At 38.7% G+C, this 16,196-nt stretch overlaps 1 protein-coding gene across 1 annotated transcript in view; it reads left to right on the forward strand.

Annotated features, from left to right (window-relative positions):
• Window positions 1–16,196, forward strand: part of LOC145983959 (histone lysine demethylase PHF8-like) — a 128,978-nt gene that overhangs the window by 77,649 nt on the left and 35,133 nt on the right. The window contains exons 12-15 of the mRNA XM_083117170.1: window positions 5,300–5,460; window positions 7,571–7,739; window positions 12,715–12,816; window positions 15,582–15,775. Coding sequence (XP_082973296.1) covers window positions 5,300–5,460; window positions 7,571–7,739; window positions 12,715–12,816; window positions 15,582–15,775 — 626 coding nt within the window. The remainder of the gene's footprint in view (window positions 1–5,299; window positions 5,461–7,570; window positions 7,740–12,714; window positions 12,817–15,581; window positions 15,776–16,196) is intronic.

A 16,196-nucleotide genomic window follows, 5' to 3' on the forward strand; every position in this document is an offset into this window, starting at 1 on the left:
TCATTCTTAAATAACTTTCACAACCAACCTAACCTCAATCCCCCCCAACAGAAAGCTCTCAGAGACCTCCGCAACAACCACAACATCAAAATCCTCCCAGCTGACAAGGGGTCCACCACGGTGGTCTTGAACTCTCAAGACTACCTGGCGGAAGCCAACCGCCAGCTGGCTGACCCCTCCACCTACAAACCCACAACAGCTGACCTATCCGCCGAACACCTCACCAAAATCCGGGACTTCATCCACACCCGCGGCCCACCTGAAGGCCTAACAGCTCGTACCACCGCCATGTTAATACCCGACAATCCCCGCACCCCCACCTTCTATCTATTGCCCAAAATCCACAAACCTGGCAACCCTGGCAGACCCATTGTGTCCAGCTATAACTCACCTACAGAACGAATCTCAGCCTTTGTTGACTCCCATCTCCAGCCTCTTGTGAAAGCTCTGCCCTCCTACCTCCGTGACACCAACCACTTCCTCCAGAAAATCAGCACCCTCCCACCATTGCCCCCAAATACCATCCTTGCCACCATTGATGTCACTTCCCTCTACACCAACATACCTCACTCCCATGGCCTCCGCTCCATAGAATTCTATCTCAATAGCAGACCCAAACCTCACAACCCCAGCACCAACTTCCTGACCCACCTAGCCCACCCTGTCCTCACCTGTAACAACTTCACCTTTGAAAACCAAAATTTCCTACAAATCCGAGGTACAGCCATCGGTACCAGAATGGCCCCATCCTATGCAAACCTCTTCATGGGCCAACTTGAGCAAGAGTTTTTGGCTACCCAACCCCTCCAACCCCTCCTCTGGCTCCGCTTCATCGACGATATCTTCATGCTCTGGACACATGGAGAACCGTCCTTGTCAGCCTTCCTGGACCAACTTAACCACTTCCGTTCCCTAAAATTCACCTGGACACACTCCCCCAACCAGATCACCTTCCTGGATGTGGACGTGCACATCGAGGGAGGACACCTGACTACCTCCATCCACATAAAACCCACCAACCACATGCAATACCTACACTTCTCCAGCTCCCACCCGTTCCACACCAAAAAAGCAATTCCATTCTCTCTGGCCCTCAGGGGACAGCGCCTGAACACTTCACCCACCTCCCGCCAGAATTATAACCTCCGCCTACACCAGGCCCTGGTTAACCGTGGATATCCCTCCATCCTGGTCACCAAGCAAATATCACGAGCTGCCTCACATACCACTACCACCAAGAAACCTGCTGCCACCAACCCACCTGCACTCATCACCCAATATCATCCCCACCTCAACAAAATCAGGCACACACTGCACTCTCTTCTCCCAATCCTCCACAGTGATCCCGAAACCAAAAACATATTCCCCGACAAACCCAGGGTGGTTTTCAAACGCCCCCCTAACCTCCAAAACATCCTGGTCCACAACACTCCTTCACCACACATCCAACACCCCCCTGCCCATAAATGCAACCGACCCAGGTGCAAGACCTGTCCCATCCTCATCACTTCTCACACCCTCCAGGTGCACACGGCCACTGGCAAATTTACCCTCCATCCCAAAGGGACCTGCCATGCCTCAAACCTTATCTACATCCTCACCTGCAACATCTGTGGTGATTTTTACCTGGGGGAAACATCAACGGCCCTCAACCTCCGCATCAATAACCACCGCTCCTCCACCCACAACCTGGACTTCACTGTCGCCGTCCACACCAACCACCACAACATCAGTTTCAACGACTGCTTCCGGGTAGCGATCATCCACCTCCTACCCCAACCAGCCAACACCTCTGTTCGCAAAAGATGGGAGAGGGCCTATATATCGGCCATGAGTGCAACCACTCCACCTGGCCTGAACAAGGCCACCCAGTAATGCCCAACCCTCACCCACCCTCCCACCCTCCCTCCCAACTCATCCTCCCCACTCACAGTTTACGACGAGCCTGGTGACGAAACAGTGTTTTTTTCGTTCTACGCACCGCTTCTTCTTCAATGGGGACCTGGCAACTCTGCAGGACCCCAACTTCCGGTTCCGTCTTCTGTTTCTTCTCACACCGATGATGCTATAAATTAGCGAAAATTTTGAATTTTCCTACTGTCCGGTGAGTGTTTCCTTTTACCTTATTTGATTTTTACTTAGCCCTTTTGGCCCTCCTTGCTTTTATCCATTATATATATATATATATACAGGGAGGTTATTGCAGCATGCCACCGCTTCAGCATCGGCCGCTTGCCGGCCCATTCATGCAACAGGTGCCGGCAAATTGCGTAACAGATAGCCCGTAACAGAAACCGCTTGTTTTGTAATGTTTCCACTTTTCACAATTACAGTTACAATTACAATTGAAATAAGCACGTACCTTGTCGCACGGATGCAGGAAAAGGTGTCCTCCCAAATACAAATATTTCCGGCACCTTATTTCTGACATCTAATCTTAGATTAGACATCGCTACTTTATCCTCAGTTGACAGAAAGGGAAGACAGCATCCCGGCGCATAAAGCAAACCGAAAGCGTAAAATGATATTTAAAAGTAATAATAATGATGATCACTAACCTCCTGTGTTATAAGAGATGTTGAAAATGACTTCCTTCAACAGCAATACAACACGTTTCTTAGGTTCAAGAGATCCTGTCTATCGTAATCCCTGACCACTTTTCTGCAAGAATTCGTTTTCACGTAATTATCGTACATAAAAACTCTATGTTCAAGACTATATTTGTTTAACGACATAAGTAATGAATGAATAACAATTAACACACAATAAAGCACTAGCACACCAACTCAATAACACAGTATAAACAAAACGCGTACTGATAAACGCGAACAGAAGTGAACATGAATGAGCGTAGACTCACTGTCTGGTAGCCGACAGTGTTGCTAACCATTTTTCGGCAATGTCCCTACAGACGTAGTCAAAATGTCCCTACAACTGACCAAATGTCCCTACGCCAAGTAAAGTGACTAAAAAAAAAACACCTCATGAGCATGCAAACAGAAGATAAAATATACACATTTACTTACCAAATCTTTCTGCTCGGTGCTTCCACAATTAATGAAGGAGCGAATTTACAATACAGGACCTCTCCCCGATTTTTTGTAATATTTCGCATACTCACTAATTGAGGCCTCCTAATCACGAATTTGAAGTTAAAATTTGGGGGGTCACGTGTAGAAATTGCAAAATAAGTGACATTGAGTGGTCCGCGATCGGCACGATTGCTTATTATTTACCGGAAGATTTTGTGTTTCCAATACTTAAAAAACGAAATATACATTCCTGATATTACTACGACCCCAAATTTTAACTATGTTTGCCTATCCTAACCTAACCTAACCGTACCTGAATGGTTCGTGGGGCTATCCGTCAATGGTTTGTTGGGCTACCCGTGCATGTTTTTTTCGAGCCCAAATTTTAACTATGTTTGCCTAACCTAACTTAACCTAAACTTACCAAGAATGGTCAGTGGGGCTATTCCTGAATGGTTTTGCGGTAATTGTGATTACGAACCGATAAAAAATATTATTTTCGTAGCACTTTAACGGCAAACGTTCATCATCGAAGGCCATTTTCGTATCCTGCAATTTTATGATTGATGTACTGTTGCCAAATTTACCTGTAATCAAATCAGTTCTTCTACATCGTGATTGTCGCTGTCACATGTAAGCACGTTCTTTGGGCAATATACTGAAATCCATAAGTTTATTAATTAGCCCACAGCCATCCTCCTGCACACTCCACCTAACAATCTGTACAACATTAACAACTTTTTTACTGTTCTCTTCCGCCATTCTTACACGATCCATGCTCTCCAAGTATGAAATCAACAGTGTGGCAACGCTGTAGACAGCGTAACTAATTTTAATTTGTTCATATCAACAAATATGGCTACCATACTTGTATACGGAGAATCATTGCGAGAATTGAAAAGCTTATTTTACAACTTCTACACGTTAATGAACATTTTTTCCCCCTCACCCCAACATGTTAACTTGAGATAAATAATCACGAATAATTATTTCGTGAGTATAAGACGTAGCATAGAAATTACAGAAGGGTCCGGTATTGTAAATTCTTGCCTTAATGAATAATAGGGGTGTGCTGGACAGAATTTTTTGGGTCGGGACGGGATCGGGACGGTAATTTTTTTAAATCCCGACATTCGGGACTGAAAAATTTGCAATTTCCCGACCAAGTCGGAAAATTTTCTGGACGGGAAATGTTCGAAATTTCCCGAAGCACTAGTTCTTTTTTCTCCTCCTCGCTAAAGTATCCAGATAAACTAATTCATAAAATGTAATTTACCAAGATTGAAAAAAGTACCTACGTTTTCCCTCATTTGGCAAAATCTGTCCCTACGTTCCTACGTGGGCGAAATTTAGTGAAAAGTCCCTATGCGTAGGGACATGTCCCTACGGTTGGCATCACTGCCGACACGTGCAGTATGAAGCGCCATCTCGCGGCTGACAACTCACCCAACCCCCGATAAGCTGCAGGCGCTGTCGCGACAACTGAGAATAAAGTAGCGATGACTAATCTAAGATTAGACGTCAGAAATAAGGTGCCAGAAATATTTGTATTTGGGAGGACACCTTTTCCTGCATCCGTGCGACAAGGTACGTGCTTATTTCAATTGTAATTGTAACTGTAATTGTGAAAAGTGGAAACATTACAAAACAAGCGGTTTCTGTTACGGGCTATCTGTTACGCAATTTGCCGGCACCTGTTGCATGAATGGGCCGGCAAGCGGCCGATGCTGAAGCGGTGGCATGCTGCAATAACCTCCCTGTATATATATGTAACAAGATAAGTTTAATATAACCTAGTTATGTAAAATAAATCAGATAATATATTCTACTTGTTGTCTCCATTGGAAGATGTGCACTGTTTGATTCACAATTCCTACAAAGAACCTATTATCCTAGAGATTTAGCTGTGGAAAGGATTTGCACCCCCAAAGAGAGGCAGCATTGAACATTAGATTAATGACTTTTTGCAGTTGTTCTTAACAACATGTATAATTTCAGTTGATTTTACATTAAAATTCGTTTGTAATTTTATTTGTAAGGAAGTTCTATTAATTAGAATTCAGTAAAGTAACATGTAAGTAATAATAAGTAAGCTCTGCGAGTAATTTTGTTTATGAGGAAAGTCTGACACTTTCATTTTGGCCATTTCATGTAATGCAATAAATGAAGAACACTTTTCATAATTATTAACCAATATTAGTGTAAGTAACATTATGAATACATTTTTTTGTAATATGTTACTCATTTTTATAAATATATTTTTTTAGTGCTGGGGATGTAAAACCAAATATAAATGAGTCCGTGTATGACTTCAGAGATGATAGCGATGAAGACTGTTTGGTAATTGACGAAACTCCAAAAAAAGCTAGACATAAAGGAAATAGTGTTCCTGAATACATGACAACTTTTAAAGTAAAATATGCTTCAGGTAAGTGTTTGAGTCCATTAAAGCTTCACAACAGATTTTGTCTGGCTCCCTCCACACTGGGTGAACTAGTGAGTGGCATTTTTTCACTTGCATATTTGCATTTTTGAAAAATTTTATTTCAGTTTTCTGTAACTCTAGGCTAATCATGATGATGACTACATGAAGTTGATGGGGACATTCCAAAGAAACATCCATGCTAATGACAGGAAGTTTTTTGATTTGCTTGCTGATAAATGTTTTGGCCTAATTCCAATGATCATGATTATTTAAGACAATCACAAATTAATTTGCATTAGGGTGCAAAATGGCCATATGTGCCAACGCACCCAACAATTTCAATTCAGTCAATCAATCATTTGCATTACAATAATAAACATGCTATAGAAATCTTTTGTTGTGTGTTGTGTGCATCCTCACAAATTTTACACTGAAACACTGAAAGAAAAATCACCAGCTTGGTGGCTGAGGATGCTAAGTGGTTGACTTTCAATCCCACCATTGAAGTTGTGAGTTCCATTGTGGACATGCTTGTTCATCACTTTCATACAGTCATCGCTCATTCTCATCATCACAATTAGTCAAAAGTTGCAGAAAAGCAATACTAATAGCAAAAATACAAACAAATACAATACATAAAAGAATAGAAAGACCAGTTCAGCCACATCTATTTAATTTTCAGTCATAAAAGATAATGTATTAGAATCGGTTTAAATATTGATTTTTACCAATTTCAAAACTGATTCTGATGTGTTAATTAGTGTAGTAACTAACCTTATTGCCTTGTAATCAAGGGGTCCTGTGTCTGATTCCTAATGAAGTCACATTTGACAGTGGTTTGTATTCCACTTTTAACTGTAGGTCCAATTTCATAATATGGGACATAACACTTACAGTGCTGACCTCTAAGTCTCTTTCTGTCCCAAGAATGCTAACCGTTTTCACTACTTTTTAAAAAATCATCTCTCAAAAACTAAAAATGTAAAATATATGTATTATACACTGTTGAAAAGTATTGATTCTTTCTCTTTATTTTGATATACGATATGTTACATTAAAACCACATGACTACCTTGGACACAATCCATACAAGGAGAACACAAATTACTCATTATTTTGTTCACAGGAGATCAAAAGCAGTTACTCATAGTGCACGGAACACAAACTCTAATGTGATCATATGTTTTTTTCAAAATTACTCACCTCTAACATACGTTTTTTTTTTCAAAATTCCTCACCTGTAACATCCGATATTTCTGTTTCAAGATAATCTGGATCTTCATCATCATCATCCAGCCAATCTTCATAAAAAATATCGCCATCACTATTGCTCATCTAATGCGAGGATAATAACACCCTCTTACAGAGTTTCATCCGCCATCGTGGCCGTAAACAACTAGCATATCGCTATCACACAACGACGCGAACAGAACCATTATGAGCATTTGCCCACCATCTAGTGGCAGTATGAGGAAGTATGATGTCCAAACATTACTCAGGATTGCTAACTCGATAAACGTACGGCAAATGACCGTTGAAATAAATTTTGAATTCAACTCCGTATATATACGTGGTCCGCACACTAGAGAAGTTCGGGAACTCCGTGTATATACGTGATTAGCACTGTAAGTGTTAAATAAAAGCTTTTGCCTTTTTGTTGTTGCCTTGGAATGAGAGGGATTTGATACCTCATGGATGCAAATGTCAGTGATTCAGATCCCACTTTAAATTGTAGGTTATCCAGCTATGATTAACCTATCTGTACATAAATAGACTTAATAAAAGAAAATGTTCACTTTAGCCACAATACATCTTTGTGCCTAATGTGTAACTATCAATACATCTTGAGCAGGTTATGGGTTTGATACCCAGTTGAGTCACATAGTGGTTTGGATCTCACTTTAAACTGTAGGTCCAGTCCCAATTAGCCTATCTGTACATAAAGCATACTTAAAATCTCAAACATCATGAGCAATTTTCCCTCGTGCTGCTACACATTGTGTTTAGTGACTGGTTTAAAGATTTACACCAACTTCTAAGTTCAGTTAATTTTTAGCCATGAAAATAACATAGAGTATTTTCTGCAATGGTAATTTAATTTCTTTAAATGCAGGCATACCTGTAATCAATGGGTCATTGGAAGAAGTTCCAGATATGGATGTGGCTGGAGAAGTTGATGTTATATCCGATTTTCCAAAGAATGGAATAGATGAATTACTGAAAGCATCGGTGTACACAGAAGAAGAGCCAACATATGTAACTTCATCTGAAATAGAGTTCGGGTATGTATTCTTTGCATATTGATTTCATAGTATTGTAGTCTACAAAACTTTTATTACTAGAGGCATGCATATTTCATTTTTGACAAAAACATGAAATGCTAATAACACATTGTAATGTTAATTTTTCATGTTCCTGAAAGATGTCAGGTGCATTTTCCTGCTATGTTATGTCACAAAATGATGCGAAATGAACTGAAAAATGCGAAATATACTCTTAAACATGAAATTTAGAGTTTATTTACTGACACGACACATTATGAAGTCTGAATTATCCTGTGAGTTATGCATTTCACGGAAAATTGATTAATTTTGCTGTAAATATTTGATATGCCAAAATGAACACCTTTATACAGGAATAAACAGCTCCGTGTCGATATCTTACACCCTGGATTTTACAAACATTTCAAATATTTTCATCAAATAAATAAGTTTCTTGTAACAAAGGGTGTTTCTAAATAGCGCGGAAGGTATTTTTTTACCTCTACGGCTACAAAACTTACGTTTTTTTGATATTGAAGTTCCTTACGTATACAGATTTTTGGCGCTTCCATAATGGATACCCGATTCATGTCACAGGCACACGTCTACACATTTTCTTTCTCTTCTTATGATTGACTTGTGCAATGGGATAATTTGCGATATGTTATTTGTAGAGCCCAGAAGTTTGGCAAAATGCCTCTTTTTATCTACTGGATATATTGATAAATTTTTTTCGGATATACGTTTTTTATGTTGTTTCGAATGTTTTAGAAGCCTTTTCATTTTGCCTATTTGGGACCCCACTGCCTATTTTTAATTATAATGCATTTTTTTTTGCCTTTTTCAATGAAATTGGACCATTTTTTTTAAAAAAAAGTGTGTATATAAATTATTTTTCTCCCAAAAAGCGTTGTTGGCATTTATTTTTCTTCCGTTTATTATGTGAATAATTTTTGCTTTATTTAAGTAATATTGAACTCACGCATGTTTCAACATTGCTGAAGGAGAAAAGTGTGAGAGAAAAGTATTTCATACTGAGTTAGGATATTGGCTTTCGGTTAACATTTCCTTGTGCATGATTGACTGCTGAAAACCTGTTGCAGAACATCTGCACAATTACGTCATCACGTCCAGCGTCCGTGTCAGGACGTTATTGACAAGAAACAGCACTAATGCCCAAAGGCCTTTGCAGGCATTCCAAAATCAAGTTCTCTATCTTTAGTTTAGTTCTGCACTTTGGAGGGAAACGATCGTGTATTTGTCATCATGCCGAAATTTAGTGTGCCATTAAGTGGTAAGTTACATGGTTACGTGCGTGAATTTGGTGAAAATTGAAATGCTCTTCCCAATGTAGATTTTAACATTTTGCCAGAAATTATAGATAAAAGTAAGCGACTTCCAAATGTGCCTTTTTTTTGTTTATTTTGCCTTTTTTTCATTTTTAGTGCCTATTTTCCACATTATAAATGCCTTTTTGCCTGCCTATTTTAACGAAAATAAATTCCTGAACTTCCGGGCTCTAGTTATTTGTATTACGTATTGGCAGGTTGTAGATTTCAGACATTGGAATTGATTTGTGTGACAATGTTATCTTGTGGCACATCATGGACATTTCTCTTTGCAACTGCGGGCCAGAAAAGGGGAGGGTTGTATTTTCTGAATGATTTGTTGGATGGTATAATTTGCAACTTCTTATTTGTATGATGGTACGGAAAGGGGAGGGTAGTATTCTGTGGAAAAGGACTTTCAAATTAACTTTGACCCGCAAATTCAGCCTGCACTTGGGAGAAAGAGGTAAGTTACCTTTTGAGGTTTAATTTCAGCCTTATTTCTTTGGTAACTAAATGTGTCTGCGAAAAATAGGGCTTATTGGGGGCAGGTGGCTCCAGCCAGTTTCTAATATACCTTCAAAAGGGAGACTATATAGAAAGGCGGGGCAGCGGTAGCCGTAGGAGGCGGTAAGTTAATTACCCCAGGGGCGGAGCCCGGAATCTGTGGGAAATTTGAACACAGCAACCACCTCGCAACTTCAAATGGCTACATATCAACTTCAAGCGGCTGTACAGTCGCAAATACTTATTTCCGCGCTCTAGAATTTTATTATTCACAATTAGCAGCACATAATCTTCATAATACGAAAAAAAATCACCTGCGAAATCGAGGGTGTAAGATTTCGACACGGACCCGAATAAACTTAATACTCTGGTAACTACATAAATGTGCTATTAGAAGGGAAATGTTTAATTTGTGTAATAAGAGCAGTTTTTAAATCAGATTTAGCATTATGTTCACAATTTTAAAACCAAAATGTTATTTTATATAGGACTTTTGATTCAATTTTTCACTGCTATAACACCGATATTGTATTTTATTTACCGCTTTTGAACCCGAAATTGGCTCTGTTTTTGTACCAAAATTTTGATATTTTATTTACCAAAAATATGTGACTCTATTTATTACATGTGGTTCACTATGTTAGTCACACTGGTTGGTTACGCTAATAACTTTACCTTTTTAATACTAGATCTTACCTCTTATTGTGTTTTAAATTTGATAATCTTATCCAATCATCTGATGAAGCAACACGTTGCAGTGCTACTACTATTTATGTGAAAATGCTGCCATGTTAAATGATCTTCAATTACCATATTACATCACATAATTGTCACCACCGCATAATCATCACACCCTATTTTTTCAGTCCAAAAATTGGTTTATGATATTTCATTGCATAATCGTGGCATAGGAATGTCAGATAACGAAACCAATGATAGCAATGCATAATCTTCAGACACAGAAGATTAAATTTTGTAGGTCCATACTTTGCAGCACTAAAGTCAGTTTTCTCAAGTGTAATATTTCAACTATAATGCACAAATCAATAATAGCAACTAATGTGTTAATTTTTTTCTTCAGACCAGAAAAATGTTCGCTAAAATGTCACAAAAAATTACATGCGTCGATTAGGACTTTTCAATTTTAACAAACAAGGGTTGTCAAGGTTGACAGACTTTTATTTCTAGGAAAAATATTGGAAAGTCCTATAAGCACCAAACTATGTGAGTTTTTCAAAGGAATCCTCCTGAGCATCCAGACACCACTGCCATCATTGTGTCAGGACCTTCTCGGTGGTGCAGTGGTAGCATCGTCATCTTGCAATCAAGGGGTCCCAGGTTCGATATCTGGTGGAGGCACATAGTGGTTCGGATCCCACTTTAAACTGTAGGTCCAGTTCCAATTAACCTTACTGTGCATAAAGTGGACTTAAAACACCATATCAACCAACTAACCAATCATTGTGTCACTTTCCTGAGTTCTTTGGTGTAGATGAAAGTTGACTGCTGCTGTAGCCACTGCAGGAGATCTTTTGTCAGTGTTTCATCTGTCTTCAATTTCTACCCTCTCATATGCTCTGTAAGCAGCTCAAACAAATCTGATAATCACTGAGGGATAAGTCCTGTGTGTATGAACATGGAGCAGTACCCTTTGGAGCATTGTTGCTGTCAAATTGAACATGTGGGGCCATGCATTGTCATGGTGAAGAATGATACTGGCCTTTTCTTGCAAATGACGTTACATATGGCACCTTTCATCAATGTGCAGGAATACTGGGCATTTATCATGACCCTTTCCGCAAAAAAAAATCCACATAAAGAACACTTTGCATGTCCCAGTCAGACAAATGTATCCATACAGTTCATTTGTCAGCAACTAGCATTCTTCGCCAAAGTGTTGACATCATTTGTACACTCCTGCGCATGACATTGTTTGTTTCCCATACTGTGCTTGCAATCTTCTCAAAATTTCAGCTGACTTCAGGTTCTCCTTCACAAGAAATTTGATCATACACCGCTGCTCCACAGCTACATACACACTTCTTGCACCATTGTTGCTAACACTACTGCACATGTGCCAACTACATCGGGGCAAACATGCATTTGTCACAACGGATGAAGGTACATCCTCTGGCAGTTTTATCATTCTCCAGCTATTTACCACTTTTTTTATTCACAAATGTCTGTGTCAACTTTGAATGACCCTTGTATATTCACAAGTATTCTGTGCATCCTAATCTTGATACATCACTGGTGAGCATGTAGTTGCGTGTGTGTTTTTTAATGTTTCAAGTTTTAAAGTTTTTATCTCTGACTTTTTACGCTTTTGGTAGCTTTATAAAGAAAGGAATGTGGGTATGGGAGTTTTATCACGAATGGGCAAGTTGTTAGGAAACCTTTTTTTTTACCATAGTAAAACCTATCACCTTACTCCTTGTTTTACTTCTATTTGACATGGCTATGAAGCAATTTCGCTAGCCAAGGAGATAACCTGAGGAAGGGAGCAGTTGACTCCCGAAACGTAGTTTGGAATACTGTACTTACTCACAAACTTGCACCAAAGACAGTTTAGTAATAAATTATTTTTAAGTACTGGTAATACCACTACAATTTAGTTTTTTTTTTTTTAGAAAAAGCTTCACATGATGGTTGTACCCCCCATTTTTAGATGGTAATGGTTGTTATTAGATCGGTATAATATTAGTATTGCCAAATCTTGTATTTGACCATCCTTACTATCACACAGTATCAGTTACATTAGCATATATGCTATGGGAAGTTGCCAAGCCCCTTTGAAGAAAATTGTAGCTGATATACTAGGGATGAACTTTTGTGAAATTTTAACTGATACTGAAAAAGTGCTGGTATAAGATTTCCCCACACAAGTCATTGATATTAAATAATAGCATTCAATGAGAACCTGTACCATTCATTCATTTTCTTAGAGTTTATACAAATCCAGAAGACTTCAGTAACCTTAGTAAAGCAAACTGTGCATTTTAAATTACTTTACAAACTTAGGGTATAAGAAGTACACTTTTATATTCATAAAAAGGTTTCAAAATGTCTGAACAATGCACTTATTTACGGGTTATTTTTAGAAAATCAGTAAATTAATATTGCCAATTACAACCACTTAATTAGGTTATATTTTCTTAAAGGTGCCAAACAGTTGTTGAATCTTCTATGAAGGTGGAAGAGTGCACTATCTCTGAAGAAGGGCCATGTCTTCAGCGTGAACAATCGGAAGGTATCAACAGTAGGTGAGTACATTAAAATCTTTTACTCTTTTGAACGTGATCCTTCCAAATTTGTGTATAAAGTATCTTCCTAATCAGCTGTGAGAAACTGGTCATTTGCTGGCTATGAAGGGCAAGAATGTTAAATGGAAAGTTTCTGAGGAGATGGAATGCTTACAAGAAAAAGAAAGAAAAACTGTTCGCCAAACTACCCCTAAAGAATAGAAATTAGAAATTTAACATATTAAATTCTGAAAAGTAAATTAACTTTATTGTTTGACACTTGTATTGGAGAAATTGTGATTTTGCTTACATTATGAAGTTGCACTCTTCTGGAGATAAATGCAACGTTAGCACACTCAAGACTAAGGCAGCTTTTTATGGCCTACTCTTACAATTTGCTATTGAACAAAATTAGAGAAAAAGATAGGATAGTGGGAATGAGTGAAAATATCTCCACTTCTCTTGATGTTGATCCCTCCTTATTTTCCTTGCATCCTAGGAGATTATGATGATGTCCAATGGTGGCAACACAAGTTGTACTTGATCAGGAGTATCTCAGAACTCTTCTTTTCACCATGGTTCAAGAGTTTCATGTAGATACTTATACTGTGATATAACCTTACCAGACTTTAGCCCGTAAAATACTCATAGCACATTGTGCTACAATCCCAGCCTGGATGTTTGTGAGTGTCCATTCATCAATTTGATCATGTCATCACTCATCCCCATCTTCGCAAATTAGCCAAAGGTGGCACAAAAAGCAAAGTAAAATAAAGCAAATCAATCAATCAACCATAAAATACTTAGCAATATTTTCAAAACTATTAGTCTGTATCTGAAAATGTTCATTTTACTAGTTCAAAAACCAGAGGAGTTGAGTGGCCTGAAAGCAACAAGCAACATTTGTGCAGCTTGGGACAAAAGGTTGCATTTATTTCTGAAGGTTCATTTCTGAGTGCCATATGTGTTTTGTCATATGAGAATGTCAGCTCCGAAAGGCCATTCGAGACAGCAATTTAAATTGATGTGACTTTATACATTCCTTCAAATTATTCCACTTTGGGATTTTTTTTTATCTTACATAGCACACGAAACTTGTATTTTCTCCTGCAGGAGAAGTTTGTTTTTTCCTTCAGTTTTATTAACATTGAAAGAAAATATCCTCTGTAAATAACCTAACTCTTGATGTCCAGAACCACATTGCAATGTTGCTGCTTGTGTTGCACATACTTTTTATTTTATTTTAAGTTTTTTCCTAGAAGTCTTGAATTATGAAAAATGCTTTTGGTGATAGAGATCTTATATATCTAATTGGGTAGTCCTGTTGCCTTTGTTGTTAGCTATGCCTGGTTCAGTTCCTGGAAGGGCTCCCAAATTTTGGTGTTTCCCTTTATTATGAGGACAATTGGGGTAGTAGTGGGCTCCTGTCTATAATTCCATATAGTACCAGTGATGAGGGTCAATGTATGGACCATATGTCGGCAGTATATTCTTTTTGTAAAAATACTATATTTTAATTAATTGCAATTGCCACTAGACACACTCACACTCATAAATTTTCTTTAACATACCATAAATTTCAATATAATTGTATGCAGATGACACAATAGTCATATACAAAAAGGCAGAAGAGCTCAACCTTCTAGTGAAAAACTAAATAGTATCCACCCCAGGCTCAACTTCACCATAGAACAAGAGAAACATGGCAAGATCAACTTCCTGGACATCACCATTAGCTGCACACTTAATAAATTCATAACCACTGTCTACAGAAAACCAGATGCAGGCGACCAGTACATACACACTCTTTCCAGCCACCCCCCGCCCCCCCAACAAAAAGCCAATGTGTGGCTGAACTTTTATCGAAGAGCCTACTCCTACTGTTGCAGAGAAGAAGATCTATGAGAAGAGATAGCCACCATCAATGAAATAGCCCTGAAACATGGCTACACAGAAGTACAACTTTCCACTTGGTGCAGTAAAGCGGAAATACAGGTCAAGCACCCTACACAGCCACAATCAACTTCCATACTATCCCACCACATCCAACCGCATATTCAAAGCCCTTCTCCCCTATGACATCAAAGTAGCGCAGAAACCCAATACCAAAATAACTGATAACTAAACAAACACAAACCGTACTTCCTCTCCCCCGTTGATAACCCAGGTGTATATGTTGCAGAGTGCGAGTGCAAGGCACATTATATCAGCAGGTTCATCAGAATCCAATGAATCCAACAACACCTAACAGATGCAAAAAAAGCCCAACCCACTACTGGTCTTGTTAAACACATCAAATACAATAGCCATAAAATACAAAAGGGGCAAGTCAAACACACCACCCACACACTCGTAGACACCAAAATCAAGGAAACACATGCCATTATGCACTTCCCACATGAGCTAAACATCGATAGCGGACAGGCACACCACACATGGATTCCCCTACTACAACAGTTAGTGCCGGGAAATAGCAGACGACAGGGACGCAGACGTACAGTTAACAACAGCGCACCTAACGGCGGCTGGAGAACTATGAACAATAGAAGCATGCCAAGCAACAGTACAACAAGTTCCAATGAGGATGGTGGCAGTAGCCACTGAAATTAATAGAACAAAGAAGAAAAGAAAAGAAAAAAACAGTTTCATGGATAAAGCGAGTACTAGTTTCTCTGTATTTATAATTGTAAACATGTAAACAAATTTCGGTAGTATTTACAAGTATTAATCAGAAATTTTGGTGCAGCAACTATTACAGAACTCATGCTATTCTTTGGTTCTTTAAGGTCCCGAGATGCATCTCCTTCCACAAGAGAAGCAATAGCAGGAATGCTGTCTATAAGTAGGGTAGTGATGACAGCAGCAGCTAAGTTAAGTGCAGACCAGCAACATGCTCCTTCCAGGCCAAAACGGAGAAAGTTCATTATTGCTGATGATTATGGAGAAAATGTTGATAAGGTGTATCAAGATGATGAATTTAGTAAGTGTTACAAAATTATTATTGCATTTTTCAAATATTATTTAAATGTTTGTGCCTTTGGGAGATCATTAGTAAATATAAGTTACAGAAGGAAGTAATGTTATGGAAGGAAATTCATACTTTAGTTTTTGATCGTACATAATTCTGTGTATTATATAAATTTTAATGTATTGTTTTCTGTCACTTTTCTGTATTTTAGGCTAATCATAACAAGATGGATGAATGATGACTGGATGAAATTGATTAAGGAACGCATGTATGGGATCACCCATGCTGATGCCAGAATTTGAATTCAGAACTTTCGATGTTGCATTATTCAACCACTCAATATACCCAGCCAACAATGTGGCATGTTGGATTGTGTCATTTTAGACTGTAGATTCAATTCCAATTATCCTATCTGTGCGCTAATTGGACAGAA

The sequence above is a fragment of the Lepisma saccharinum genome, chromosome 2, assembly GCF_977018435.1.
Source record: "Lepisma saccharinum chromosome 2, izLepSacc3.1, whole genome shotgun sequence".
Classification (NCBI taxonomy): Eukaryota; Metazoa; Arthropoda; class Insecta; order Zygentoma; family Lepismatidae; genus Lepisma; species Lepisma saccharinum.